This window comes from Aspergillus aculeatus (genome assembly GCF_001890905.1).
Source record: "Aspergillus aculeatus ATCC 16872 unplaced genomic scaffold ASPACscaffold_8, whole genome shotgun sequence".
NCBI classification, from domain to species: Eukaryota; Fungi; Ascomycota; class Eurotiomycetes; order Eurotiales; family Aspergillaceae; genus Aspergillus; species Aspergillus aculeatus.
Genome location: NW_017962983.1, coordinates 478,395 through 503,289, shown reverse-complemented (window position 1 = coordinate 503,289; position 24,895 = coordinate 478,395). Strand labels below are relative to the sequence as shown.

At 53.7% G+C, this 24,895-nt stretch overlaps 9 protein-coding genes across 9 annotated transcripts; 2 read left to right on the top strand and 7 right to left on the bottom strand.

Annotated features, from left to right (window-relative positions):
• Positions 1–291: 291 nt before the first annotated feature.
• ASPACDRAFT_43350 (electron transfer flavoprotein subunit alpha/FixB family protein) lies at positions 292–1,650 on the top strand (the record flags this gene model as incomplete). The annotated part of the gene is made up of 3 exons (XM_020201236.1): positions 292–600; positions 728–896; positions 1,070–1,650. The coding sequence occupies 3 exons, from the start codon at positions 292–294 to the stop codon at positions 1,648–1,650; spliced, it is 1,059 nt and encodes a 352-aa protein (XP_020056059.1).
• Positions 1,651–2,094: 444 nt separating this feature from the next.
• ASPACDRAFT_29171 (putative sister chromatid cohesion factor (Chl12)) lies at positions 2,095–5,096 on the bottom strand (the record flags this gene model as incomplete). Its single annotated transcript, XM_020199620.1, has 2 exons — positions 2,095–2,554; positions 2,638–5,096. The coding sequence occupies 2 exons, from the start codon at positions 5,094–5,096 to the stop codon at positions 2,095–2,097; spliced, it is 2,919 nt and encodes a 972-aa protein (XP_020056058.1).
• Positions 5,097–6,344: 1,248 nt separating this feature from the next.
• ASPACDRAFT_78670 (coiled-coil-helix-coiled-coil-helix domain-containing protein) lies at positions 6,345–7,928 on the bottom strand. The gene is made up of 3 exons (XM_020205232.1): positions 7,672–7,928; positions 7,166–7,535; positions 6,345–7,107 (listed from the first exon to the last, which is right to left on the bottom strand). Exons 1-3 carry the CDS (start codon positions 7,868–7,870, stop codon positions 6,804–6,806), a joined length of 873 nt encoding a protein of 290 aa, XP_020056057.1. The 5' UTR covers positions 7,871–7,928; the 3' UTR covers positions 6,345–6,803.
• A 1,740-nt stretch (positions 7,929–9,668) lies between these two features.
• On the bottom strand, positions 9,669–11,309 carry ASPACDRAFT_60550 (Zn(II)2Cys6 transcription factor; the record flags this gene model as incomplete). The annotated part of the gene is made up of 4 exons (XM_020203569.1): positions 9,669–9,788; positions 9,842–10,609; positions 10,661–11,209; positions 11,259–11,309. 4 exons carry the CDS (start codon positions 11,307–11,309, stop codon positions 9,669–9,671), a joined length of 1,488 nt encoding a protein of 495 aa, XP_020056056.1.
• A 252-nt stretch (positions 11,310–11,561) lies between these two features.
• ASPACDRAFT_119377 (thiamine diphosphokinase) lies at positions 11,562–13,558 on the top strand. Its single transcript, XM_020196244.1, has 3 exons — positions 11,562–12,008; positions 12,137–12,216; positions 12,386–13,558. Exons 1-3 carry the CDS (start codon positions 11,855–11,857, stop codon positions 13,208–13,210), a joined length of 1,059 nt encoding a protein of 352 aa, XP_020056055.1. The 5' UTR covers positions 11,562–11,854; the 3' UTR covers positions 13,211–13,558.
• On the bottom strand, positions 13,486–15,520 carry ASPACDRAFT_119376 (uncharacterized protein). Its single transcript, XM_020196243.1, is given in 4 exon segments — positions 13,486–13,502; positions 13,515–14,710; positions 14,847–15,116; positions 15,195–15,520. The coding sequence occupies 3 exon segments, from the start codon at positions 15,272–15,274 to the stop codon at positions 13,978–13,980; spliced, it is 1,083 nt and encodes a 360-aa protein (XP_020056054.1). The 5' UTR covers positions 15,275–15,520; the 3' UTR covers positions 13,486–13,502; positions 13,515–13,977.
• A 619-nt stretch (positions 15,521–16,139) lies between these two features.
• Positions 16,140–17,589, bottom strand: ASPACDRAFT_78668 (putative mitochondrial carrier protein; the record flags this gene model as incomplete). Its single annotated transcript, XM_020205231.1, has 3 exons — positions 16,140–16,909; positions 16,978–17,275; positions 17,386–17,589. 3 exons carry the CDS (start codon positions 17,587–17,589, stop codon positions 16,140–16,142), a joined length of 1,272 nt encoding a protein of 423 aa, XP_020056053.1.
• A 964-nt stretch (positions 17,590–18,553) lies between these two features.
• On the bottom strand, positions 18,554–19,723 carry ASPACDRAFT_43342 (uncharacterized protein; the record flags this gene model as incomplete). The annotated part of the gene is made up of 4 exons (XM_020201235.1): positions 18,554–19,107; positions 19,202–19,425; positions 19,564–19,581; positions 19,656–19,723. The coding sequence occupies 4 exons, from the start codon at positions 19,721–19,723 to the stop codon at positions 18,554–18,556; spliced, it is 864 nt and encodes a 287-aa protein (XP_020056052.1).
• A 1,472-nt stretch (positions 19,724–21,195) lies between these two features.
• Positions 21,196–22,590, bottom strand: aspB (septin AspB; the record flags this gene model as incomplete). The annotated part of the gene is made up of 3 exons (XM_020202608.1): positions 21,196–21,831; positions 21,888–22,354; positions 22,407–22,590. The coding sequence occupies 3 exons, from the start codon at positions 22,588–22,590 to the stop codon at positions 21,196–21,198; spliced, it is 1,287 nt and encodes a 428-aa protein (XP_020056051.1).
• Positions 22,591–24,895: the final 2,305 nt, after the last annotated feature.

Sequence of the window (24,895 nt, the reverse complement as noted above, 5' to 3'; positions counted from 1 at the left end):
GACATTGTACCGAGGATATTCTGCCTGGCACAGCCAAATACTGCCAGCCAAAACTGGAGTAACCGAACCAGCCGTCCGTCGGGTGATTTTGGCCGCCGGCGGGATCGGCGATTGTGACTGACTGGCCGAGCGGGCGGTCAAGCCATTCAATCCGACGATAACCTTCAATTTCACCTTAAAGACTTCCCATCCACTCCCCACCTTTCCTTCCCCTCCCCTCTTCCTCTCTCCTCTCCAAGCTCTCCCCTCTCCAACCTCCCCACCCACTCAATCAATTCCGTCCTCCTCAAGATGTTTCCTCTCGCAAGAAACTCGGTGCTCCGCGCCGCCCGCGCCCAGATCCTCCCCTCCACGCGCACCACCACCGCCATTTCCTCCGCCGCTCTCGCCCGCCTGCTCTCCACCCTCGCCGTGCTCGAACAGCGTGACGGCAAGATCCAGCCCTCCTCCCTGTCCGCCATCGCCGCGGCTCAGAAGCTCGGAGGCCCCATCACTGCCTTCGTGGCCGGGGCCAATGTGAAGGCGACCTCCGCGGCCGAGGCAGCCCAGATCAAGGGTCTGGACAAGGTCGTTGCGGTGGAGAATGAGGCCTACGAGAAGGTATGCCATCCGCCAGCTCCAGCTCCAGCTCAACTTCCGCTATGGAATCTACTTCCAATCCCGCAATTCAAGGATGGCGCCGATACTTTTACCTGATCACATGCTAATTTAATCCTGTCAAAAATAGGGCCTTCCCGAGAACTACGCCCCTCTGCTCGTCGAGAACATCCAAAAAGGCGAATACACGCACGTGGTCGCCGGCCACTCGGCCTTCGGCAAGAGTCTCCTGCCCCGCGTGGCAGCTCTGTTGGATGTGCAGCAGGTTTCCGACATCACTGGCATTGAGAGCGAGGATAGTACGTCTTCCCTTGCTTAGTTTTGTGTTCTGCAACTTTCCCCTCATCCTATCTCCGGTGTCGGAGTCACAATTTGAAGAAAAAGCTCTCACCACCACCACAAACCCCGAAGCACCTCACCTCGTCCTCCCACAAAATTCAACGTCCAAGAACTAATCATCCCCCCAAAATAGCCTTCGTCCGCCCCATCTACGCCGGCAACGCCATCCTAACCGTGCAATCGACCGACCCGATCAAGATTCTCACCGTGCGCGGCACCTCGTTCCAGGGCGTTGAGACGAGCGGCGGCGCCGCCGCCATTGAGGCCGGCAGCGACCCCAAGGCCCCCTTGCAGACGGAGTGGGTGTCGGAGGAGCTGGCCAAGTCCGAGCGGCCGGATCTGGCGACGGCGCAGCGCGTCGTCTCCGGCGGCCGCGGCCTGAAGTCCAAGGAGGAATTCGACCGCGTCATTGTGCCCCTGGCCGACACCCTGGGCGCCGCCATCGGCGCCTCGCGCGCCGCCGTCGACAGCGGCTTCGCCGACAACAGCCTGCAGGTCGGCCAGACGGGCAAGAACGTCGCCCCGCAGCTGTACCTGTGCGCGGGTATCTCGGGCGCCATCCAGCACCTGGCTGGCATGAAGGACAGCAAGGTCATCGCCGCCATCAACAAGGACGCCGACGCGCCGATCTTCCAGGTCGCCGACGTGGGGTTGGTCGGGGATCTGTTTGAGAAGGTGCCCGAGTTGACGGAGAAGCTGAAGAATCAGGCTTAAGGTTCTTGAATTTGTCGTTTTGTTTTCTTATTGCATGGTGTCCTTTTTGTGATGGTTTGAATAATTTTCTGTTTGTTTTTATCCCCCCACCCATGAGATATATTCGGGGTTGGCATTTGTTTATGAATCCTTTTCTTTATTGGTTTTCTGATGAGAAGTTTTAGATGAGAAGGGTGGATCGGAGGAAGTATATACCAATAGGAGCAGCAGACTTTCATCTAAACGTATTCTGTGATTCTCAATAGATTGACACGAAGGCAGAACAATAGTTCAATACCTTCGCACCTAAGTATAAACTCATTCAATGAAAGCCCCCGGCCCAGACCCCTTACCGTACCAATAACCCCTACAAACTAAACGCCAGCCCTAACCTAGCAATACCATATAAACGAACCACAAACCTCATTCAATCATCACCTCTCCCCCCAAAACCAGAAAGCGAATCTACAAATCACCCAACAACTCCGCCAAAGAGATCGGCTTACGCACCGCGTTCGAAAACCCATCATGGTACGTCACCCACACCCTTCTCCCGCTCTTGGACATTTCCGTCTGTGCCGCCGCATTCTTCTGATGAGCGTCGTCATTCTCAGCCCCCTGCGCCGCCGACGGCGGCTCCTGGATGATCCGTCCAAAGAAATCGCGTTTCACTGCGACGCCGTCTCCTGCTGCGCCGGGTTTTTTGGTTGTGTCGGGGTTGGGTTTCTGGGGACCATTGCTGGCACTGGATTTGGGGTTGGTGAGTTTGAGGCCGCCATCGGTGGATTTCTTCAGCGTGGTTTCTTTGCGGTATTCCTGGTCGAGGACTTGGCGGACGGCGTAGCGGACGGGGGCGGGGGCGGAGGCGGTGGTGGTGGATGTGTTGGTTTTGGTCTGGGAGAAGGTGATGAGGGTGTCTAGAGGTCTGTTTTTTTGCAGGTTAGTTGGGTTATTAACCGAAGTGGAGGGGATCGTTGGGGCGTCCGGGGGGAGGAAGGGTCAACGTACGGTTCCATTCGATAGGCCCATCCACTGTGCGCGCCGCCCGCGCCCTCGACGCGGACCTTCTCGAACCGCACGCCGAGACCGGACATGACGCGCACGGCGGCCTGAACGAGCGCGCGCTCGCTCTCTTTGCGCACGCTGGCCACGCTCCGCTGCTCGCCGCTGCCGCGGACGACGACTGGTTTTACATCCGGCGAGAGCATCTTGATGAGGTTGGGGACGAGGTCGAGCACTAACGACTCCGTGGACCGGAAGAGTCGACTCAACGGTGCCGAGAAGGAGGACTGGAACTCCGTCAGCAGGGCGCGGTTCTGCTTCTGGGCCTCGTAAGCGGCGAAGTCGGCGCGGGGCCCGGAGAATGGGTGCTCTTCCTCTGCGGCGTCTTTGTCGGCGTCCGTGAGTATTGTGCTTGTTGGTGGTGCTTTGGCTTTGCCGGAGGTCGAGGCGAAGAGGTGGTGGAAGGCGAGGACGGGCTGGCTGAGATAGGCGCTCAGTTCCCAGTCCTGGTGGGAGAAGATCTTGGAGGAGATGGTGTCGTGGAAGTGCAGCCATTCGTAGGCCGTGTTGGGTTTGGAGAGGAAGGTGTCGTCCTGATAGGTCTGTAAGGGGTACGAGGAGAAGCACTCGGACACGCAGCGGTCGTGCTCGCCGCTGGCGTCGACCATCTCGCGCAGGCGGTTGATAGCATGGCGCTTGCGCAGGTCTGCCACGCCGACGGGGACTCGGGCCGAGTCGTCGTAGGGGTCCCGGAAGGAATCAGCGCCCACGGGGGCGTCGGCGAACCCAGCGCCTTCGGTGAAGACGCGGTCCACGAGGTCTCGGACACCACCGCGATTCAGGCCCTTGAAGAACGTTCCCCCACCGGTCTTGTCGCTGAGGACTTTCTGCTCCAGCCAGCTGCGCGTCAGCCTCAGCGTGGATGGACACTCGCTGCGGAGCTTGTGCGCCACCCACTCGGCTGCAACAAGCACACTGCGAATGTCGCCTTCGGCCGTTCCGCTGCTTTTGACGCCCATCTGCTTCCTCCGCGCAATGCCCCAGGATGCCTCACAGAGACGCCTCACGCCATCATTATCTGCTGGGATGCCTTCAATGGAGAAGACGCGCTTCATCCGCGCAACGACATTCTCGATTGGCGCTTGACGCACATGGATGATTTCAGCGATAGCAGCAGTCCGCAGGGGCCGGAGACTGGGGTGATAGACATCATTGCAGACCAGAATGAGAGGCCGCAGAAAGCGGAAGTTGTCGCCCTTCTTCTTCTTACCAGGGGTCGACGTCTTCTCCGCCTTCCGTGCCGAGTTCTTCTGATCCAGCATCACCAGATCAATCAAGGCCTTCATGAAGCCACCTTCACCGCTGCCCCCAGATCCGCTCACGACCCCGTCCACTTCATCTACAACCACGCACACCGGCCGTCCCGCCTTGCGCACCTTGTCCTCCCCGACCTCCACATTCATTCCTTTGACGTTCTCCGTTCCGAGGGAGTCCCGGATTCGACCCCTGACGACATCTCGACTCCGGTCGTCACTAGCGTTGATCTCAAGGACCTCGTAGCCCGCCTGTCGAGCGCAGACATGCGCAAGGGTGGTCTTCCCCAGTCCCGGGGGGCCGCACAGAAGCAAGACCTTGCGGTGAGCCGGCCCCTCGTCCTCGTTGTCCTTCAGCATGGGTTTCTTCGCCTTCGACCGGCCTAGGTTCGGGAAGACAATCGGCTCCCACCCTTTCAGCCACCGCAAGACGTGTCGATGGGTGCGCTCATCGCCGATCAGTTCCGTGAACCTGCGTGCGCGGTACTTCTCCGTCCACATCGCCCTGGCGTATTTACTGGCCTTGCTGTTGTGGCCAGCGTCAAGGGCGGGCTCGATGGACGGTTGGATCGTATGGGAGGGGCGTGGTCTCGGCACGTTCGAAGCACAATCTTCGTCCTCCTTCGCAGCTTCGTCCAAGAGTCGATGAATCTCAATACCATAATAAGCTTTCTGGGCTCGACCCGGGGCCGGAGTCGAACGACCGGCCACGAGTCTTTCGTACGAGACCCTACTCGCCGGCTTCTTCAGAGCAACATGATGCGTCTTGCCAGAGCAGGTCTTGATCTGGATCGACCTCGTCGGTCTGCGCGAGGGTAGCGATATGGTCGTGGGCACCGAGCTACTCGGCTCCTGCAGCAGCGGCGGGGGGATCTGCGACGGCCTCGGAATGGCAGGCAGGTCGACGAGTGGCTGCTCAATGAGTTGCTCCTGCATCATAAACTGACTCTTGAATTGCGCATCATGCAGCGCCTCTAACTCATCCTCGTCGTTGTTCTCATCGTCGTCATCATCCAGAAACCCACCCATGACCTTCGGCTTCTTAAGCTCCGCAGCCGTGACCGACTGCGTCGGCTGCTCCGGACGCTTCGACAATGACGCCGACCCAGGAAGATTAACCCACTCGTCCACCCCACCTCCACCAGCATCCATCTGCATATCCCGCAAGGCCTCCATCCCATCCTCATCCTCATCCTCATCATCCTCATCGTCCAAAAACCCACCCATCATCCTCGGCCTCTTAACAACCTCCGCAGCAGCAGCAGCAGCAGAGTTCCCCCCTTCCTCAATCTTCCGCTTATGCGTCTCCGACACACCTGCCTCCCCCGCACCACCACCAGCAGGAGCAGCCGCAGCCGCAGGCGACGAAATAAACGGCATCCTCAAAACACCCGGCGGCGACGACGGCAACCAAGCCAGCTCACGAACCGGCGAATCGAGTCGATGCTTTCTATGCTTTTTCGTGGGGGTATAGTCTGTTTATCCGCGCAAACTCGTTTCCTCTCAGAAAAAAGAATTAATCCCGGCTGTTTTTGCTTTCTTCCCCTTGATAGGTATCGAATGCCCCGTCCTGCCCCAGATACTCCAAAGAAATGACAGGGGGGAAAATGTACCAGGTCTTAGATCTTCGTCACTGCGGAACACATCCGAGAGATTCCACGCGCGATGCTGGATCACGGTCCGGTTGCGCGCGCGCTCCTGTCGCTGTAGGTCTAGGGCCTCGAGGTCGTCGGAGAAGGATTGCGACTCCGATTGGGGGTTTGCGTTTGCTAGGAGGTGTTGGTCGGGTTGGTCGAAGTCGAGGAGGGCTGGGTCGGTATCGAGGTGGATGGTTGGGTCGAAGGAGGGGGGGATTGAGGGGGACGAAGAAGTTGTCGGCATCTAAGTTTTTGGTGGGATTGTGTAGAAAATAGGAAAAAAGATGCGTGTCAGAGAGACTGCGGTGGTGGGACTTGAGATGCCGCTATACTGTCTCCATCCGATTCAATGAGGGGCGTGGGTGTCGTCAAAGTGGTTTGGGTTCTAATGGGGTATAATCTGTCTACAGTTGATACTGCAGGACGCGTGGGGGGAGGACGCGACGGGAACGCGCTAGTCCACTTCGGGGATGATGGAGTTGATGCCAGCAGTGCCCCGTCGGAGTGTAGTGCGGTACCATTACCGGCTTGCGGACTGAAGTGTAGGTGTAGTTTCATTTTGAGATCGAATTCTAGTTGAGAATGATGGACAACTCTAGTGCTGCGGTGATCAAACAGAAGGAGAATAGAGGATCAAGTATCCAGAGGTACCAAAGCCTCGAAGTTGGGTGTGACAACCTCTAGCCGCACCCTTCTATCAACAATACGCACGAGTATACAATAGAACACAGAGAGCACCAATTTTGCCAGATCACATAATCACAAATCAGTAATCTATCTCTATTCCATGTCGTCTCTCTCTTCCGGACTTGCTAAATAACCATAACACAAGAAAACATACAAGTACAGTGATTTTAGATACAGGTACTCAACAGTAAATAGGAGATATAGGGAGAGAAGGAGATGGTCCGTGATGCGGGTTCATAAAGACCAATGACCAAACAAATTGCAACGTCCATTCCCAACAGCAATCACGAATACACGGATTGGCTTGAGTGGCTGGCTGACAAGGCCGACGCACGCAAGAAGAGAACGAGAAACAACGAGGCGAGGGTGGGGGTATAAGATAGAGAAACACATTCATATACTGATACACACGGCGCGATCCCGCTTACCGCATACACCTCCTCCGTGGTTTCGGTTCAATACACACCCAGCCTTTGTCACTCCTGCAACTTCAGTTCGTGATCTCGTATGATAACAGACTCGTTGACACAGTTGCTTAGTTCTTGGTCTGCTCGGGGGCCTCGTTCTTGGCCTCCGTGTCGTGCCACGACTTGGGAATCAGCTCGTTGCTTTCGGGGAGCTCACTCTTCTCCGCAAGCTGCGACTTGGTCTCAGCGTTGACCTCGTGTGCGCGGGTGTGCTTCTCATCGGGGGTGGAGGAAGCATCAATCTGAGCAGCGCTCACGGGCTGCTCATCGCCAGGAGCGGCGGGGGCAGCTTGACCCTCAGCGGGGGCCTCGTCGTCTTCCAGCTCGGCACCGTAGACCTCTGGATATTGCCTGAAGCAGTTTTGCATAGCCCTAAGGGGGGTTGCTGTTAGCGGCGCTCTAGGACTCGACAGCCGGGGAGTTTACGTACTGGAACTTGTCAATGCAGTCAATGCCCTTAGGCTCCTCGGTGGAGAAAACAAAGCAGCTGAAAGCGGCCTTGAAGTCCTCTCCGCAAGGTCCGTGGGCCATGCCGCCGAGGCAAGGGCAGTCCCAGTTGATCTCGCCAGTCTCCTCATTGAAAGCAGCTTCGTGGCCGGCTTGTTCCTCAAGTTCCGCAGGGTCGATCTGAGTGGGTTCGGAAGGTGGCTGAGGCGCAGCAGGAGTGATACTGGGGGTGGGCGTGGGAGTGGCAGTGGCAGTGGGAGCCTTCTGCTCACGGATCTTAGGCTTCACGGAGTCGAGGGTCGGGAGCGATTCTTCGGCGACAGCATCAGACTGCGGTTGAGAGCGGAAGGAGACTAGATGCAGGTTGTCAGTCAATCCATTCGCTTTTTGGTGTCATTTGGTCTTTCTCCAAGGTGACGGCATAGCTCTGATCCCGGAACGATGACCAAGCTTCGGGAGGAAAATGTCAGAGCAGCGGACAATACGTACATTTCGGATCTTGCGCGAAAACAGGGCTGGTGTTGTAGTAGTAGATTGCACCAGCAGCCAAACCCAGACGCACAATGCCTCCCTTCCAACTTCTCGACTTCTTGTCAACGGGAGAAGTGCTTATCAATCGTCTGCTGGCCGGGCCACGGACTGGGACAGCCGGCGCGCGGAGGACGACTCGAGCTGCGGAGCGGAACATGACGGGAATTAGGGGGAGAAATATCAATTGAGGAGTGGAGTAGAGGGTGGTATCAAAAGAAGGGGAGAGGCATCAATGCCCGACGAAAGCGACGCTGAATGAGGTGGAAATAGACAGTCAATGGATTGGAAATCCAGTGCGAACTGCGGAGAAGAATGGAGGGAAGGTTGGCAATACCGACACCTCAGGCACTAGGCTTACCGCTTTCAGAGAGGGGCTAGTCAGGTTCGCACAGCCAATCATATTGCATCATACTTACGCTGTACTTCAACGACGCGTGTGATAGGTATAGTAGTGTAGATGGCAGTCCTTAAAGTAAACTGGAAGGATGTACGTCTGGGTCTTTCACTTACAGTACTCAATCATATATTCAAAGGGGAGTACTAAATGATCAGCATTTCGTCGTCAGTATATGCCTATATAACAATAAATCCGCCAGATGAGGGATGTCCAAGGCCACTAGAGCATCCTCTGCAGATCCAATCATATGTTGCTCGAATCGATCCTCACATAACTCTGAGGTACAAACGTGCGGCTGATATCCATACCTAGAATGTGATGCTCACAGACAGCCTACTAGGTAAGTTGAAAGGCTGGACGACTTCGATCTATAGGGCGGAACAGCCTCATGATTGGCTATTGCCGCACCAGAGGCGCTAAACCTAGAATGGTCACTTATCGCGATGTCTCCACCAGGCACGAGGATGGCTATGGCTATGCTGTGAGCCTTCACGCGAGCAGAAAATGAATTCGAAGCGATGAAAGGAGGGGGAAAAAGTCTAATTGAAGATGGTTTTAGTATATATGACCGGGCTGAGCACGCCACCGTTGTATCTTTGCCTTGTCTTCTCCTAGTTTCCTGCTCTATACTCCCATCCATTCTTTATACTTCGCTGTGTTTACTGTGACCTAGTTGACTTTCAACATGGCTGGCAATAATTCCAATGTCGCCATACTATCTCCGGAGAAGCGATACGTCGCCATAGTCGAGGTTGTCCTATTCTCGATCATCCAGCTGGTCCAATTCCTCATGAGGTACAATCAGGAATGGCGCTACTGGCACCATAGGAAACAGAAACGCCCTGCACGATGCTTCCTGTACTCATGGTGGGGGCTGTTAGGCATATTATCCCAGAGTATGTTCACCACAGTGTACTAATAGCGTGCACTGACCTCCGTCAACCTAGTCCGGATCGCCGACTCGGCCATGGTTATCTCCAATCGCAATCCAAACAAGTCGATGCTCATCGCAGAATCCGTTCTGCAAAGTATTGGGCTCTCGCCTCTCTTGTTTGAAGTGAGCCTCGTGCTTTTGCGAAGGTAAGACGAAAGAGAAGGACCAACCTTTGAAGTTAGACACGACTGACATCAAATCTCGATCTACAGTGGACAAGCAGGTCGCACCGGCCCCGGAAACTCTCGCTATCCCAAACATGTCCGCTTCCTCCTCCACTTCTTTCGCTTCCCGGTCATAATCTCCATTGTTCTGGTAGTGGTTGGCGAATGCATCGGAATCCCTGGCTGTATGTATGCTGGAGGAGCCGTGTTTGCTGCCACTTTCTGTTTTGTGTGTGGTCTGGTGAGCTGGCTGGCGGTGACATATCGTTCCGTCCTCTCACCAGCCGGACACAGCTGTGTGTTGATAGTGCTGGGTGCTCTTCCTTTTCTGGTAGTCCGCGTGATTTACTTCCTGCTAGCGGAGTTTGGTCCACGGAAATTCAGCCCCATCGACGGCAGTGCGGGTGTTATGGTGGGCATGGGTCTGGTGACGGAGGTCTTCATTGTCATTATCTTGCTGCTAGCTCGTGCCGTAGCGGAGCCCCTGTGGCCTGTTAAGGGGGGCCCAGCTGACCCGGAGGCCTAAGCGTATGGATTTGGCAGCTGTTTCTCGGGTCAGCCATTGGTAGATAATCAGAAACTATGTATCGTTGAGGTATTATGTTGTGATCATCCAAAGTTCTGTGGACGCACGGCCGCGTACACTTTCGAGAGCCTTTCCAAACGACCCTCGATCCAAGCCCTCGTAGCAGGATCCGCAACTTCATAGGCCACCCTCAAGGGAAAACCCATGCGATATGGTCCTAGCAGACCTCGAGCATTGTACTCAACCGACTTGCAGATCTGGTCTCGGAAATAGACAACGGTGGCGGTGTGATCACCAGGATAACCGCAGACCCTCAGTATCTCGTGTATGATTATCATGTAAGAGTAATACCCGCAGAAAATAGACGCGGCGCTCTCATCTGAGTACTCGAGCACAGTAGGATAATACATATCCCCTGACGCAGATCGAGTCTCACCAGGCATCGGCGTGACTGCAGACACATTGGCGAGCCATTTGGATAATTTACTCTGCATGACCAAGGCCTGGAAGAGCAAATCACCCGCTTTGGCGACAGTATCCGGCTTAGTGAAATCTGCGTCTTTGAGGTCGTAAAGTTGATGCACAAGACCGGGCGCAGAGGTGAAGTACGCGAAGAACTGTTCGACCAGGTTCGCAAGATCGGCACCCAGGCCGGAATTGGGGTGCTGCTTCATCACAATGTGCCATTCTTCCAAGGCTAGGAAGCAACGCTGTCCGGAGAAGAGAGAGTACATGACTATCAGACCCCGAGCAGCTTTGAGCAGCACATGATCGAACTCGGTCGTGCAGCGAGCTGCTCCTCGTAGCTCCACCAATTGGCTCAATCCTTTAGCGTGTTTCATCCAGGCATCTGCGTCGTGGGCATTGGTGAACAACTTATGTCCATTAGATTCGTTTGTGATGAAAAGACATGGCACGCGACTCACCTCGTACAGACAAAGAAGCATTACAGCACAGAACACCTCGGGCGAGTAACATTCCCGGGGGTTGCCCAACGAGGCCCGCAGTCGATGCAAAGACTCAATGTACAGATGTCTCGCATAAAGCGCCGCTTGCGAATCACTTGTCAGGATACCTATCTGATGCGCTGTAAAGGATTTAATCGTCAAGTCCAAGGTCCTACTGCGTCCGTACACTGCAGGCAGAAACCCGAACCAGCGAGAAGTAACATGCGCTGAATTCGCAGCAAATGGCTTGGAAATCTCCTGGATCAAGACGCAAAGGCACTGACTCAAGTTCATATCAGCCGAAGCAATGGATGAGAGATTGTACAGCGGATTTGTACATTGCCACAGAGGCTGGGATTGGACTACAGCGAGTGAATCGGGGGAAGAGCCATCCTGATTAGAGCCTGACTTTCGATGACGTTGAGTGCGATATGGCTTCCCAGCAATAAATTTGAAGCGAGGAGCATAGCCAGGGCACGGCTCTCCATAGGTTTCGCATTTCGCACATCCAGGTTGTCGTTGATCGCACTGCAACAGTCAGTGGATATGGTTTAGTTCTGAAGTAAGATGAACCAACCTTGACTCTACGTTGCACGCAGAGTGCACAGCCCTTGCTGCGGGCTACCATAGTCGGAGCTGAGCCTCACCTGCGATGCTCATTATGAGCAGATCGTGAGAAACTGAAGGCCAAGTCTACTGATATAGTAGATCGAAGCTTAGGGGAATACGAGAAGCGGGGAGCCAATGGCAGCCGAGGGCTGTTGTAGTAAATTTAGTCAGCCTGTCAGCCTCTGCTGGCTCCAGCCACACCCCGCGAATCGGCGCGGCCATGTGGCTGTGGCTGAAGAGGGAGGAGGGAGGGGTTTAACTTATCAGTTGAGATCATTCCAGATCAGACCATCGATCGACAAGAAGTGTACTACATACAATACCTTTTTAGTATACCGACTGAAGATGCTCTAGTGACTGCGTACCCTATACTCTGAGTCTGCATCTCCACCATCAACAATAACGATGCAAACACAGAACCAAATATTAGGACACGAGCAAGCAAAAAAGCACGGGGACAATCCACCTCCGTCTCCAAAAATCGCATTTGATAACGCCGGTCCATATCACACCCCGAACAACCTTCCCAGGACAATCTCACACCAGAAAGAACACAAAGATACCATGGACCTGCCCTACCGACTCAAAACCCCCATGACGGTGACAGAGTGGGATCCCACGCAATTCTTTCGCGAGGGATACCCTCCCTCGCCGTATGCCCTGCTGATCCTCAACCATCCAATCAACGAAAAGGCCTACGATGTTCTACAGCGACATGGTGAGTTACCTAGGTATCTAGTAGTCACTGGTTGTCCCTTGAAGCTACACATGTCCAATCACCTACACCCAAACCCCTGCAGCCCAAGCATCAAAGCTAAGAGACCCCTGGCTAATAACGAACTGCAGCATGTATCACCGTCTGCGCCGACGGCGGCGCCAACCGATTTTACGAGATGATGAAGGCCCGCGGGAGGGAGTTTACAGATGTGAGTACCGTACATCATCAGTACGTCCATCAGTACATCCATACCCTCCACCCCTCCCTACTGTAAACAAAACCAAGAAATATCCCACCATCATCCCCTATTCTCCATCTCTCCCCACAACTCTCCCCCCCCCCCTCACCTCTCCGTAAAACTAACAGAAACCCCACAGTTCCCCAGCGCCATAATCGGCGACCTCGACTCCATCCACCCGGAGATCCGCGCGCACTACGAGACCCTGGGCGTCCCCGTCATCCAACACATCGACGACTATAGCACGGACTTCCACAAGAGTTTGCAGTACATCCAAAGGAACACGGCGACTATTCTCGGTGCTGCGGCGGCAGCACCAACCCCATCATCATCCACACCAGCAGCAAATCCAGAACCCACCACAGAACCCACCTCCACCACTAACCCCCAATCTCCACCCCAAACCCGAACTCAACTCGAAATCCTCATCCTAGGCGGCCTAGGCGGCCGCGTCGACCAGGCCTTCTCCCAAATCCACCACCTCTTCTACATGACGCAGGAGCTCCGAGCCACAAGCACCACCTCCTCCAGCGGCTCTAGCATTGATGAATCCCACCCCAAAGGGGGGAACCTCTACCTCATCTCCGAAGAAAGCATAACCTTCATCCTCCGCCCCGGCCGGAATATCGTGCAAACGCCGCGGGTGAATCGCCCCGCCCTGACACCTACACCCAGCCATGACACCGACAATCAGGACAAGCAAGGGATCGCCGAGGTGCAGAGCACCACCACCACCACCCCGGAAGCAACGCATCTCCTCGAGGAAAACGTCGGGATCATCCCGCTCCTGGGGCCGGCGCGGATCACCACCGCCGGGTTCCAGTGGGATGTGCGGGACTGGAGGACGGAGATTGGGGGCCAGCTGAGCACCAGCAACCATATTCGGGCGGATGTGGTGGAGGTCGAAGCGAAGATGCCGGTGCTGTTGACTTTGGAGCTGGCGGAGCGGTTTAAGAAGAAATGAGTATCCACCCATCGCACTTATTATCATAGAGCTTTGAAGGAATAGATGAGCAAGATTTCTTGGTTGCAGGTATGGCTATTCCCTAGGTATGTACTAACTCACGACTCGAATCGACTGTTCAGAGCTCTTGTTTGATTGCTACGTCACATTTAGCAGATAGAGATATATATCACATCCAAAAAGAAAAGCAAAAACAGTAATCCCCGAAAACCAAGAAGCGCCTTCTGACTAGCAGTAAATCGCAACCCAAAGTGAGAGGGAGGTCCCCTAGACTTCATAGAACATACAGCAGCAACAACAACAACAACAACAACAACAACAACAACAACACCCTGCTGAGTACGCCAGACAGCAACCCGAAACACAAAACCAAATCGAAAGACAGAGTACGCCCCTAGACAATCGTGCATGGCATTCACAAAAGCAAGCCAAGACACACCAAAGCAAATTCAAACCAGATCCACGATTTGATCCTTCAGTCCCGCCAGTTTCTCTCTCTAAGATAGATGATATCTTTTCTTCTTCTTTCTGGACCTGCCATTGCACGGAAATCTCACCCACGCCCGGAATCGACTGTTTTCGCTGCCAGAAAAGCCTAAAGGATTATGGGATGCTTCCACAGTACCTGAGCACACAAGTCGAATTCATTACCAGGACACCAACCCCAGAAATGCCAAGACTTTGTCATTCGGCGCGCGCCGAATGACCAAGCTTATATAACTGGTAAACCTAGTAGCTATCACACCGGGTACGTAGACAGGATATATCTACTTCCGCAGGATAGCTTCATATAGGGTCGTAAGCACACCAATCGCAGAACCGGTGATCACTCCGGGCCAGCGACCCGGAATAGCATTGTTGACGTCCTCGACGGCGATATCATTGAAGAAGCCCCAGTAAGAGAACTTGCCGGTGTAAACCAGATACGCGATGAGCGCCTTGGCAATGTGGAAGCTCAGAGGATCGAAGCTGGCGAGCTGCGCGGCCGCTGCCGCCCGTTGACGCCGAGTGTTGGCCGCCGGACCACCGCTCTGAGCCGCCTGCAAGCTTATGTTGAAGAAATACGCGACGGTCAAGGGAATGACGAGACTAGTGAAGAGCCACCCAAGAAAAGCAGTCCAGAAGGAGCTCTCGACCAAGACGAAGGCGTCAGGAGCCGAGATATCGAAAGCCGGTGAATGGATCGCTTCTACAGCCGGGATGCGGGTCAACAGTCTCAGAGGAAAAAGTAACCGCAAGACACCAAAGCTTTCAATCCCATACAATAAGACAGCGATGGCCTTGACGCTGCTTAGGTTGGCGCGCAGCGAATCTGACTGCTCCTGCACTCCCAGCGCGTTCCAAATGTCCTTGAGGCTTTTGCCCCATGCCGCCGTTTGGCGATCGATCACATCGGTCACCACAGCGGGTGACGGCGGGAGCGCCGCCGCCAGTGGTGACAATGGGGGTTCAACACTCACCAGCGTTTGGCCGGGAGTTTGGGGAACATCGGAGTCATCCCTGTCGTGAGGATCGCAAATCAGCCCGGGTCCGCGATGACGTAAACATCGAGTATCGCACGCGCAAACGAGATCCATGTAAAGCCGAAGTCGCAGGTTTCGGACGAATACGACAAGCAAAGCAAGGGGCAACTTACGTTTGCACAGACTCCGCCTTGGATCTGGAGCTCCTCTTGCGCGTTGACTTGGGGGCTTCGTCTGCCGACGGAGTGACTTCCACCTTGGGTGCTCTCTTAGTCGGCGATGTCTTGACAGGCGAATTCTTGACAGGTGAGAAAATGCGCGGAGATCCTGACAGACGCCTGTAGTAATCTCCTAGGCGCGCATCATCGATGAAGATGGATTGGTGAGCTTGAAGGTGCGAGTCAAGCGCCGCGGCGAGCTCGGGCTTGGTCAGATCCTCATAGCTATAGATGGTCAGGTCCCCGAGCCAACTGGCCGGGCGGAAGCGAAGAGGAGATTCGCGAAGCGAAACGGAAGCTTACTTCTGAAGGTCAGTGATATGAGCCCATTCCGTGAGGGTGGGCTTGCGCTGCTTCTGCAGAAAAGGCAATCCGGCGGACATGATGACGCGCGCAAGTTGCGGTGGATCATGCGACAATTGATACGGAGCAGGGGAGTGGTTGTTCTAGGACGAGGTTGATATCTCTAAGAAGTAGAAGTCGCGTGGGAATGAGGAATGTTATCCAAGCAGGTTCGACGACGCGATGCGTTGGAAGATGGAAGAAAAAAGAGGGATGTAGAGTGGTGGAGGGGAAGAAGAGGAACGAAGAACAAGGAGCCTGGAGTGTGAAAGTAAACAGACAACGGGGGAGGGGGGGGGGTGGTCTGGAGCCAATCTGGTGGGGCTGACCGCATTCGGGTCTGGGGAGGCTTTGTTTACAGTTGACGGAGTACAGTTTACAAGTAATAATGATGGGGGGATCGCCCACGCTTTCCACGCTTTCCCATTCTTCCCCTCATCTCCCTCTTTCCCCCCTATGTAAACAAATTACCTGAATTATAACTCATAAGTATACAACCATCAACAATCGAAGTGAAATTATCGAACCATGTCTATTCTCTAGTAATCTATGTAGTTAGTTCGTTCTTGATCTTTTTATACACACAACATGACGGAGACAGTAAATCCCATGTCCTCTCATGCAATCAATCATGCCATCAGCAATCAAAAGGGACAAACACAAGAGGGCGGCGACCGTAGGAAAATGGAGGGAGATGCTCTATGATAATAAAACAACAAGATAAGAAAAGGGGTGGTAAAAGAACACACAAGAAAAAGAAGAAAAAGAAAAAAAAAACGGTCATGCCACACCCCTACCGGAACGCCCTCCCCAATAAAACCCGTCTAGGTTGCATCATCATGCTCCGGTTTTCTTCCATCCTTCTATCTACAATGGACATCAACATGCCCAACCCTCATCCCGCATCTAGAGGGGGTTGAGCTCGCCTTTGTTCTCCCAGTCCTCGAATTTTTTTAGGAGATATTGATACATCACCAACATCGTTCCACTTTGAATGCTGGTCCACACACCACGAGGTCCAACACCGCGGAACCAGCCTGCCAGCCCTTCCGTTTGGTAGATCATCTTCAAGCCAGTGAAGAACGATGACGTATCCAAACGAGGAGCTCCAGGCGGGTTCACCGACGTGGAAGCTCCCGAGGTGGAGATTGGGCGTGCATGCGTGCGCAGGCTCGACGTCGTCTGCGAAGCCGCGTGGTGGCGCGGTCCCTCTTTGGTCGATGGGTGCTCCGCCGTCGAGTGCGAGGAGGAGCCCGGAGGGCGACTCGAGGGCGTGGTCTCGGGGTTCTGCTGGGTCTGGATACGTGTCTTGACCACGTCCATCGGGCATGTCAACACACCCGCCATCCCACCCGCAGTAACAGCCGTCAGGATCTCCAGGCCTAGCCCAATTTCTCGAGAGCCCATCCAGTCTTTGGCTATCCGTTGCTCTTGCTCGTAAAAAGCGAACTGGAGGGCGGAAAAGGGAAGATCGCGGTAGATCGTCGCCCGGTATCCGTAGTAGAGCGCGGAAAATCCTTCCTGGCGAATGATGGTGCGCAGCGCATCCCTGGTCGAGCGGTAATTATATCCCGAGTTGAAATGGGGGTTGTTGTAGCGTCCTTGGAGCTGTAGACGAGTCTTCAAGACCTCCGAGGGAACATAGACGATAGAGGCGGCCAAGTCCGCGAAGAAGCCTATAAGCCCATTTCCGATTAGCACCGAAATGCGACCGCAAATGACGAAGCCGCCAAACTACACGTACCTCCAGAAAGATACGCCACATTCGCATTGATTCCCGCATCTAGCATGAGACGTTTTGTGTACTCGTAGGTTCCAAAGAAGATAACGGTGCCGGGGAAGGAGCCGAAAAGCGCAGGAGTCACTCCGCCATACAGGCCGCGGAAAAGGCCTTCTTGTCGGTAGATAGTCGCATAGGACGAAGTCATGGAGGTGTACTTGGGAGGAAAATGCGGATCGCCCTGTTGCCGCGTCTTGACGGTGTCTAACGAGTGCATGAGCATGTCACCGCAGGTGCCACCAATACCTCCAGCGAACATTGCCTGTAGGTCGAATTGGAGGATTAGCCCAACATCCGTGAATGGAGATAGGATGTGCGCCATGAAGTGTGCGCGCGGTATCACAGTAAAGATGGCGAAGACAAGCTACATACATGTAGGTACGGTGGACGAGGCTCCTCTTCCTCGTCATGGTGAGACTGTGCATTCTGTACATGATATTCCTTGTTTGCGCTTATCGGCGTCATCTGACGGAGATCGGTCGGGCCATTTTGAGAAAGGGATTTCGGCGCGGGGGAGTCTGACGAAGGTGTCTCTGTCGTCGCAAAGAAGCCCAAGACACGCGAAGTTAAGCTCATTGCAAGAAGACCGCAACCCACCGGATCGTGGTGCGGGCCAGACCACGGGGGTTGGGATGCGGCGACGGTGGATTAACAAGAGCACGCCACCTCGAACCACGAGGGGACGGCGGATTAGGAGGAAAATATATAGGAGCGAAGATACGATAGAATGCGAGATGATCAACCCTGGGAAAGGGGGACTAATAAGCAGGGGACATCACAGCTTGAAAGTGACGAAAGCCCGACTGCCCGAAACCCCAAAATTTCGTCGGCCTATCGTCGGTTTGTAGTTTTCTCCGCTGTCCGGAGGCCGTGTCACCGCCTCAGGCAACAAACAATCCGGTTATCAATCGCGTTCTTAGTTGACAAATAGACTGTAATTAGGCATTTATCTTTAGATCGCGATCAAGTAGATACATTCCTACAGTAAGTAGTACCTTACTATGTGGCTGGCACTCTTCCTGTCACTGTAAAAGTTGGGCCAATCACAACCATAGAGCTTCTGGGTAAACAATCTCCGCGCTGCTCTTAGTAGTCAAAGAATTGTTCGGAAAAGAGGCAAAGCTAATCGCATCAATCGCATCACTGTCGCATTGCGGACAAAACAAAGTATATAAGGAATAAGACGCGTTCCACTCAAGCAAAAGCACTAGACATTGCGCATAAAACCTCACTCGCTCGCTGTCTTGCGACAAGGTCCAAAGCCATCCGTGCTGCTGCCCATAAAGAGGCTACACATCCTTCCTTTTCTCCACCATTCGATCCCTCCAATACCATCCACAATCTCCAAATCTCAAAAGCGGTCATCAACCCCGGAACGCAGTCAAAGAAAATGGTCATTGGCTCATTCAATCCTCATCAGACGCAATAGTCGACAATCGGAGCAGACAGTCCCTCTCAGGCGCAGATTGGCCGCAGGGTTCAATTTTATCACATCTATCCAGCTTCCGCGAGTCGTCTCTATTTAGAGCGGATGGGCAATTTATTGGGGCTTCTTGGCGGTCGCTCCGCTCAAGCGGCCGAGATCAGTGGCCTCGTAGGCCTGGCGCACAACAGCCTTGAAAGACTCCCATCCCTGACGAACGGCGGGTGGGGTGCTCTGGTGGGAAACCGAGGCGTCGACTCTGGCAGTGAAGTGGCGGACGGAGCTCTGGACAAAAGAGCTCTGGGAGTATCTCGCACGGAAGAAAGCCAAGTAGATAGCGAAAAGAACAATGCTGCCCTTCGAGAAAGTGAGAACGGCGACGGCCAGGCGGAATAACAACGCCATCTCGAGGTGCGCCACAAGATCCATGCTGGCATCGTAGTACTGTTTCACGAAGCGGCCAATAGTCTCCGCCAAAGGAGATTGTCTAACGGCAGGCCTGGGCGAGCCGGAAGAGGAGGGAGATCCCGGAGCGCCAGCGGCCTGAGGGCCCTGGAGGGTGGGGATCAGGTGAGCACGAGTGTAGGTCGCAACGTGGAAGACAGAATAAACGCTGAAGGGAAGCAGAGCGAGCGACACCTGGCGCGAATAGAGCCACACCAGCGCAGTGCCTGTGGACGTTGTCAGCTTTTGAATCACTCATCTCCTCGTGTCGAATTCGCCCCCCTTTCAATTTCAAATCTCAAGGGGTGGAAGTAGACTCACCAAGGTACTGGACATTTTCATCACCAGCAAGCTTGATCGCAATATTAGGGAGACCGCCCTGGAGGCGGCCGCGAGCGATATGGCCCTTGTACACAACAATTCCGTATGTCGCAGCAGCCGACAAGAATGCCAGGCGGTAGGAGACTTGGGCCGAGTTGGAGTAATAGTTGAATGTGATGTAAGACACGAAATAGCGTAGGACAGAGAGTAACAATGTCACATGTCTATCATCTGATCAGTCATTGCAATTCAAACAGTCAAGCTGGCAAGACAGCCAGGCACTGCGAAGCGGAATTGTCTCATCCACTTCAATTGCAGCTGATATTATGCTGTAAGGGTCGCGCAGGCGGAAAATAACGTACCCAACAAACCAGGCGAATCTGGATGCGAAGGACCTTGTTAGCACTGTGACGCAATCCAAATCGAGTTGTGGAGGAAGCAAACAAACACTTACTGCAACGTCTGAGCAAGAGCCTTGAGCCTCTCGGGCAAAGGCAGATTTGAAGGGGGTGGAGGAGCCATGGGGGATGAATGGATTATGTGTGGTGGTTATTGAGTAACGGCGATGGGCTTATGGACAACTCGATGGGATCGAGTAGCTATGGGACTAGATGAAGAAAGGAACTTGGGGAGGGAGAAGGAAACGAGACAGATAAGAAGAATTAAGCGGTAAAAGGCTATTTGGGGAGGGGGGCTATGAATAGATCTCCACTAAATCGCTGACGAGGGAGGCTGGCTGGGCTAGGCGGGGGTATTTAGTAGTGGAAGGGTAAGGGAAGTAAGTGGAAATGGATGTGGAAGTGGAAGAGGAAGTGGAAGAGGCGGGTTTGTGTGTGTGTGTGTGTGGTGAGCTCAAACTAGGCAAGACTGAATGCCACTGTCCAGTTCAGTCCAGTTCAGCTCAGTCCGACCCAGTCCATGCGCAGCGGCCGAGGAAGACGAACTGGCGGCTCGACGGAGCTTCCCTTCCCGTGACGTCGCGCCGCCCGCAATGATGCAACAAACAACCACCGCGGAAAGCTTGGTCGACATCATGATTTGCCTCCGCCCCCCCCAGAAAAAACAATGCGAACTTGGTTTAATTGGTTTTACTGGTTGGGTTATTTTCCTTCCTGTGTTCCCTCGAACTTGTACGAACTCTTGGTTCTTGCTTCTTTATTTGCTGCTCATAATGTTCAAAGTATTATAGTATTCTCTCCCCGATTCTTGCATCTCATCTTCGTCTCCAGGCAGCTAGCTACGCCACAATTAGAACCTCGGTAATACTTCCGTTCGCTTTTCGGTAAAACTTCAGATTGACAACTAACACAACAAGCAAACAACATGGAGGAATAAAAAGGAAAAACGTCCAGAAAAGATGGTCGGGGGTAGGCGATGTCACTAAAATGTGTAGAAGAGGCAAAAGTGTACCGAAGATAAATAGAAGTAATAGTACCAGGCCACGAAAAAGGGTGGGGAATAGGAAATAGGCGGGAACAAGGTATAGCGTAGGCAAAAGTACATAACAAGAAGCGAAGAGTGGACATGAAGCAGTGAATTCCGACCCTGAAGTGATCCTGCAGGCCGTCTCCCCGTGCATCGTCTTGCCCATCCAGGGCCAGACCACTGACCATCCAAATAGAGCACTGAGTCGGATATAGCCCTTGTATTCCTGTCTCCTAGTCAAGCCCCCAATTCGGAATTAATGGGTTGAAGAGAGTGAAGAAAAAAATGAGATATTCTTTTTCTTTGGTCCTCCCAATCAATGTAGAGTCATCACTGAAAGCAGATACGAGAAAAGTAAAGGTTCGAGAGAGTGTGGGGGTGGAGAGAACGAATAAACACAAGAGAAAAAGAAGGCAGGCGGCTAAAAAGAGCGTGCGGCCAATCGACAGTCGTGGAGAAGTATGCGTCAAACCACCAAAGCGCCCTCCGACGACCATGCGTACCCTGGGTGGCCCATTGGCAGAGCCCCTGGATAGGAGCATCGAAGCACCGGTCATGCGTGCGTTCGTTTAACGAAGAGAGAATCCCTTCCTCTTTCCCTTCTCTTCGATGGGTCGCCCTGTTTCCAGACGACCCTTCTTTTCTTCTAGTTCCAGACGTTGACGCTCCAATTGGTCTTTCATCTCGCGGTGTCGTGCGTACAGTTCGTCTTCGCTCTGTTTCAACTTGCTCTCCTTCTCTGCCACCTTCTGCTGGAAGACCATCTTCATTTCCGCTTCCATCTTGGCGAGCTTCTGCTCGTGAAGAGCACGCTCCTCCTCCTGCTTGACAGCCGGATTGACCTCCTTGAACACGCTCGGGTCCTGGGCGACACCCATCTGGGTGAGCTTGTCGGAACGGTAGTTCTCGTACAAGCTGTTGTTCGTGTGCTCCTTGAGCTCTTCCATGTGGGTACGGATCAACATCTGACGGAGCTTGACAAAGTCGCAGTGCTCCTCGTTGTCGACCTCAATGACACCCCAAGGGTAGCTACGTCCACGGACCTTGCGGCCATCGGCGGCAGTGACCTCGGCGTTGGCGCCAACCACGGCGAAGGGAACCTTGGACATGATCTCCTGGTTCTCGGCGATGGTCTCCTCATCGTCGAGCTCATAGCGGGGACCTTCGAAGATCTGGATGGAGTGGTGCTGGATATCGGCAAGGATCTGAATGGCCAGGTTAGCTATCATTTGACAGGGAGGAGGCGTATAGATTATCGTACTCTTTGCTTGAAGGCGGCAATTTCCTCGTCCGTCAGGGTATCGGCCTTGGCGATCACAGGGATCAGGTTGACCTTGGTGTGCAACCGGCGCATGACCTCAATATCAAGAGGCTTCAGCGAGTGACCGGTGGGCTGAATGAAGTAGACACAAGCGTGGATACGGTTATCAATAATGTTGGTACGGTTGACCTTGTTCTCGGCCTCAAGGTAGGCATCATATCTCTGTTCAATGTTCTCGACAATTGGGCGCCACGAGTCGTCGTTGTTCACAAAATCACCGAATCCAGGGGTGTCAACGACCGTCAGGCGCAGGCGCACGCCGTTCTCCTCGATATCGGCGCTGATGGACTGAATTGAGACCGTCTTAGGGATAATGTCGTGGCTAGGTCCGGTGCGTTCCTTAGGGGGGTAGAGGGAGGTGTTGAAGAGGGTGTTCACTAAAGTCGACTTTCCGAGCCCAGATTCACCTGCAATGCGTGTCAACTGACGCCCATCCCTTAGACCGGAATCGAGACCTACCGACAACCATCACGTTGAAGTTGAAACCCTTGCGAACACTCTTGCGGTGCCACTGATTCGGCAGGTTGGCGAAACCAACATAGCCGGTCAGCTTCCGGCGAACGACATTCTTCATATCCGTAGCCGCCTGAGCAGCAGCCTTGGGGTCTTTGGAGCTGACGGTCTGAGCGGCCCCGGAGCCCATGGGGTTGCTGCGTTCAACGAAAGGCGAGCTGGGCTTGCTGCTGGGGGGGGATGCAGAGACCGGGGTGCCATTGGCAGCAGGTGCAGGAGGGGGTGTGGCTACATTATGCGGAACAGAGTTAGCAGTCGTCGCTTCAGATTCTTGACTGTCACTTTCTGAAGACAGGCGTCCCAGAACCGGCGAGAACGAGTGACGTTTAGGCTTCGGTGAATTCTTCTGAGGTGAGGGTGCTAGAGTTTCGGAGTCCCCTTGCGAGCGACCATCCGCACTCCGGTTCCTGACAGGAGGCATTGTTCTTTCACAGGGCGCGAGGATTTCGAGGTAGGCACAGGGCAAGGGTTGGATTGGAAGATCGAATGGAAACGAGAGCACGGAACTGCAGGGTGGTGGGAAAAGGTGTCATAGATGACAGGCTTACCCATTGTGGAAGTTTAAAGGTGTAGGATTTTGAAGCGAGCGTAGAGGGAGGTAGCGAGCGTCGAAGAGGAAGTTTCCCCTGAAGAGGTTGCGCCTTCTTGGTTAGCGATAGAGTCCTTGCAGGATGCAATCAAGGGGAAGGAGCCGGAGGTAATAATGGAAGCCAGCGAGATGGGAAGGACAATGCCACTTTCCAAGTCTGGGTGAGGAACAGCAGGAAAAGGGAAGGCGAGTCCAAGGGAAGGCGATGGCAATCCTACCTGGGGTACTGAATCAATGTGGAAAAGGGTTGAGGTTCAGTCAATCACGGGGGGGGAAGGGTGTGGGAGGAGTAAAAGGGATGGGACCGAAACCAAGGGGAGGTTTGGGAAGCACGACTTGAAAGCAAGCAAGCAAGCAAGCAAGCAATGCGCCAACAAAATTATGGCTGCGATGGAAATTCTAAAAACAAAAACTAGGAGGAAGGCGAAGGAAAAAGAAAAGTGTAGATAGAAAGAGGGAAGAGAATAGCGTAGTACTTACTGGAGAGACAGGGGAAGAAGAGGAGGACGGAGGTGGAGGACAGAGTAGGAGGAGCGAGAGCGATTGGGTCTTGCGGAGTTGATGGATTGGGGGGGGTGGGAGGGATTGTTTAGTCTCGGGTCGTTGGAGCCAGACTGTTTGGTGGCCCTGCCCGAGTACAGTACAGTAAGTAAATGAGTGGAAAAGAAAGGGGGGAACTTCATTGCCTCTCTTTGTTTCTACTACATACTACTACATACTACAACACCTACTATGGGCCTTAGTCTAATCAAAGTACTGCCTTTACCTACCTTATGGTCCGACTAAGACCACTCGGCCACTAATACTCTTTCTTCATTGATTTCGACCACTTCGCCTGTCCACTTTGCACTCTAATCAGGTCTGGCTGACTTAGGCTTCAACTGCCGATCAACAGTTCAAGTTTATTTCCTGGGGTTATCTTGCCTTATCAGAGCACAATTGGGGCTCACAATGAGGAGCACAGTGTCTACTTCTTCTTAACCTCAACCCGTTCAACCGTCCCCCCTGGCAAATCGTTCACCAACCATCACAGGCAGGGCTTCTTGTTCACTTACTATCTACCAGCCCTCATCATCTCCACGAGACCTGTCAAATCAACACAGTGCTCTTCCTTACGATGGAAGCATGGCTAGCATAACCGAACCTCGGGCAATTTGCAGAGAGAAGCCATTTTCACCCCAGGGTATACTAAAACACACCTACCAAGGGACGAATCGTGGGAAAACCTGGAATCATTCCAACAAGCCGCGATAAATTGTTCCAAATGTAGACGAGTGGATTGGAGCTGTAATAAGAAAGAGGAGAACTCCTCCTGAACTGACCCGTGCCATACTATATGCACTGTGCATCACCCGAGATAGGTCTACGCCAGCCATTGATTGAGTGGGAACCTCCTTCTTGCGTCAAGTTTGTTTGTTCCCTCTTGAACCTGTACGGTTGTGGTGTGATGGGTAAGATATATCATGCGGTGCTGATCGTCGAAGATTATCTGCCCATGGCCTACTTTCCAACCACCATCCGCTGGCAATCCATATAGTTTCAGCACGACAGAGACACTGCAGCTATTTCCTTTGAGGAGGAGAGGCTGGACACAACTTATGCCACACCCACACACCATACAGATTCATCTGGACTGGGCACACATGTTTCCGGGTTCTCATCTGACGCGTAACCGCGTTACCACTCAGTACAATCATCCAGGGGGGCTTGACTGGAAAGAAAAGCAGCTGCCGTGGAACGGAAAAACCCGATCCACCGCCCACCGAGAGCCAAGCGTGGTTTATTCGCCAATCATCACTGACCGCTAACGGTCCGGGGACAAGCGTCAAGTCACACCATGGACGGG

What these genes read in the sequence shown, in the direction of transcription:
- ASPACDRAFT_119376 (XM_020196243.1), bottom strand. Translation starts at nt 15,274, where the DNA reads ATGTCCGCCGGATTGCCTTTTCTGCAGAAGCAGCGCAAGCCCACCCTC. An exon ending in CATATCACTGACCTTCAGAA is followed by an intron (nt 15,117 to 15,194) that starts GTAAGCTTCCGT and finishes GACCATCTATAG; the next exon opens with CTATGAGGATCTGACCAAGC. An exon ending in AAGGCGGAGTCTGTGCAAAC is followed by an intron (nt 14,711 to 14,846) that starts GTAAGTTGCCCC and finishes TCCTCACGACAG; the next exon opens with GGATGACTCCGATGTTCCCC.
- ASPACDRAFT_119377 (XM_020196244.1), top strand. Translation starts at nt 11,855, where the DNA reads ATGGACCTGCCCTACCGACTCAAAACCCCCATGACGGTGACAGAGTGG. An exon ending in CGATGTTCTACAGCGACATG is followed by an intron (nt 12,009 to 12,136) that starts GTGAGTTACCTA and finishes AACGAACTGCAG; the next exon opens with CATGTATCACCGTCTGCGCC. An exon ending in GCGGGAGGGAGTTTACAGAT is followed by an intron (nt 12,217 to 12,385) that starts GTGAGTACCGTA and finishes GAAACCCCACAG; the next exon opens with TTCCCCAGCGCCATAATCGG.
- ASPACDRAFT_78670 (XM_020205232.1), bottom strand. Translation starts at nt 7,870, where the DNA reads ATGTTCCGCTCCGCAGCTCGAGTCGTCCTCCGCGCGCCGGCTGTCCCA. An exon ending in TTTCGCGCAAGATCCGAAAT is followed by an intron (nt 7,536 to 7,671) that starts GTACGTATTGTC and finishes ACCTGCATCTAG; the next exon opens with TCTCCTTCCGCTCTCAACCG. An exon ending in GACTGCATTGACAAGTTCCA is followed by an intron (nt 7,108 to 7,165) that starts GTACGTAAACTC and finishes AACCCCCCTTAG; the next exon opens with GGCTATGCAAAACTGCTTCA.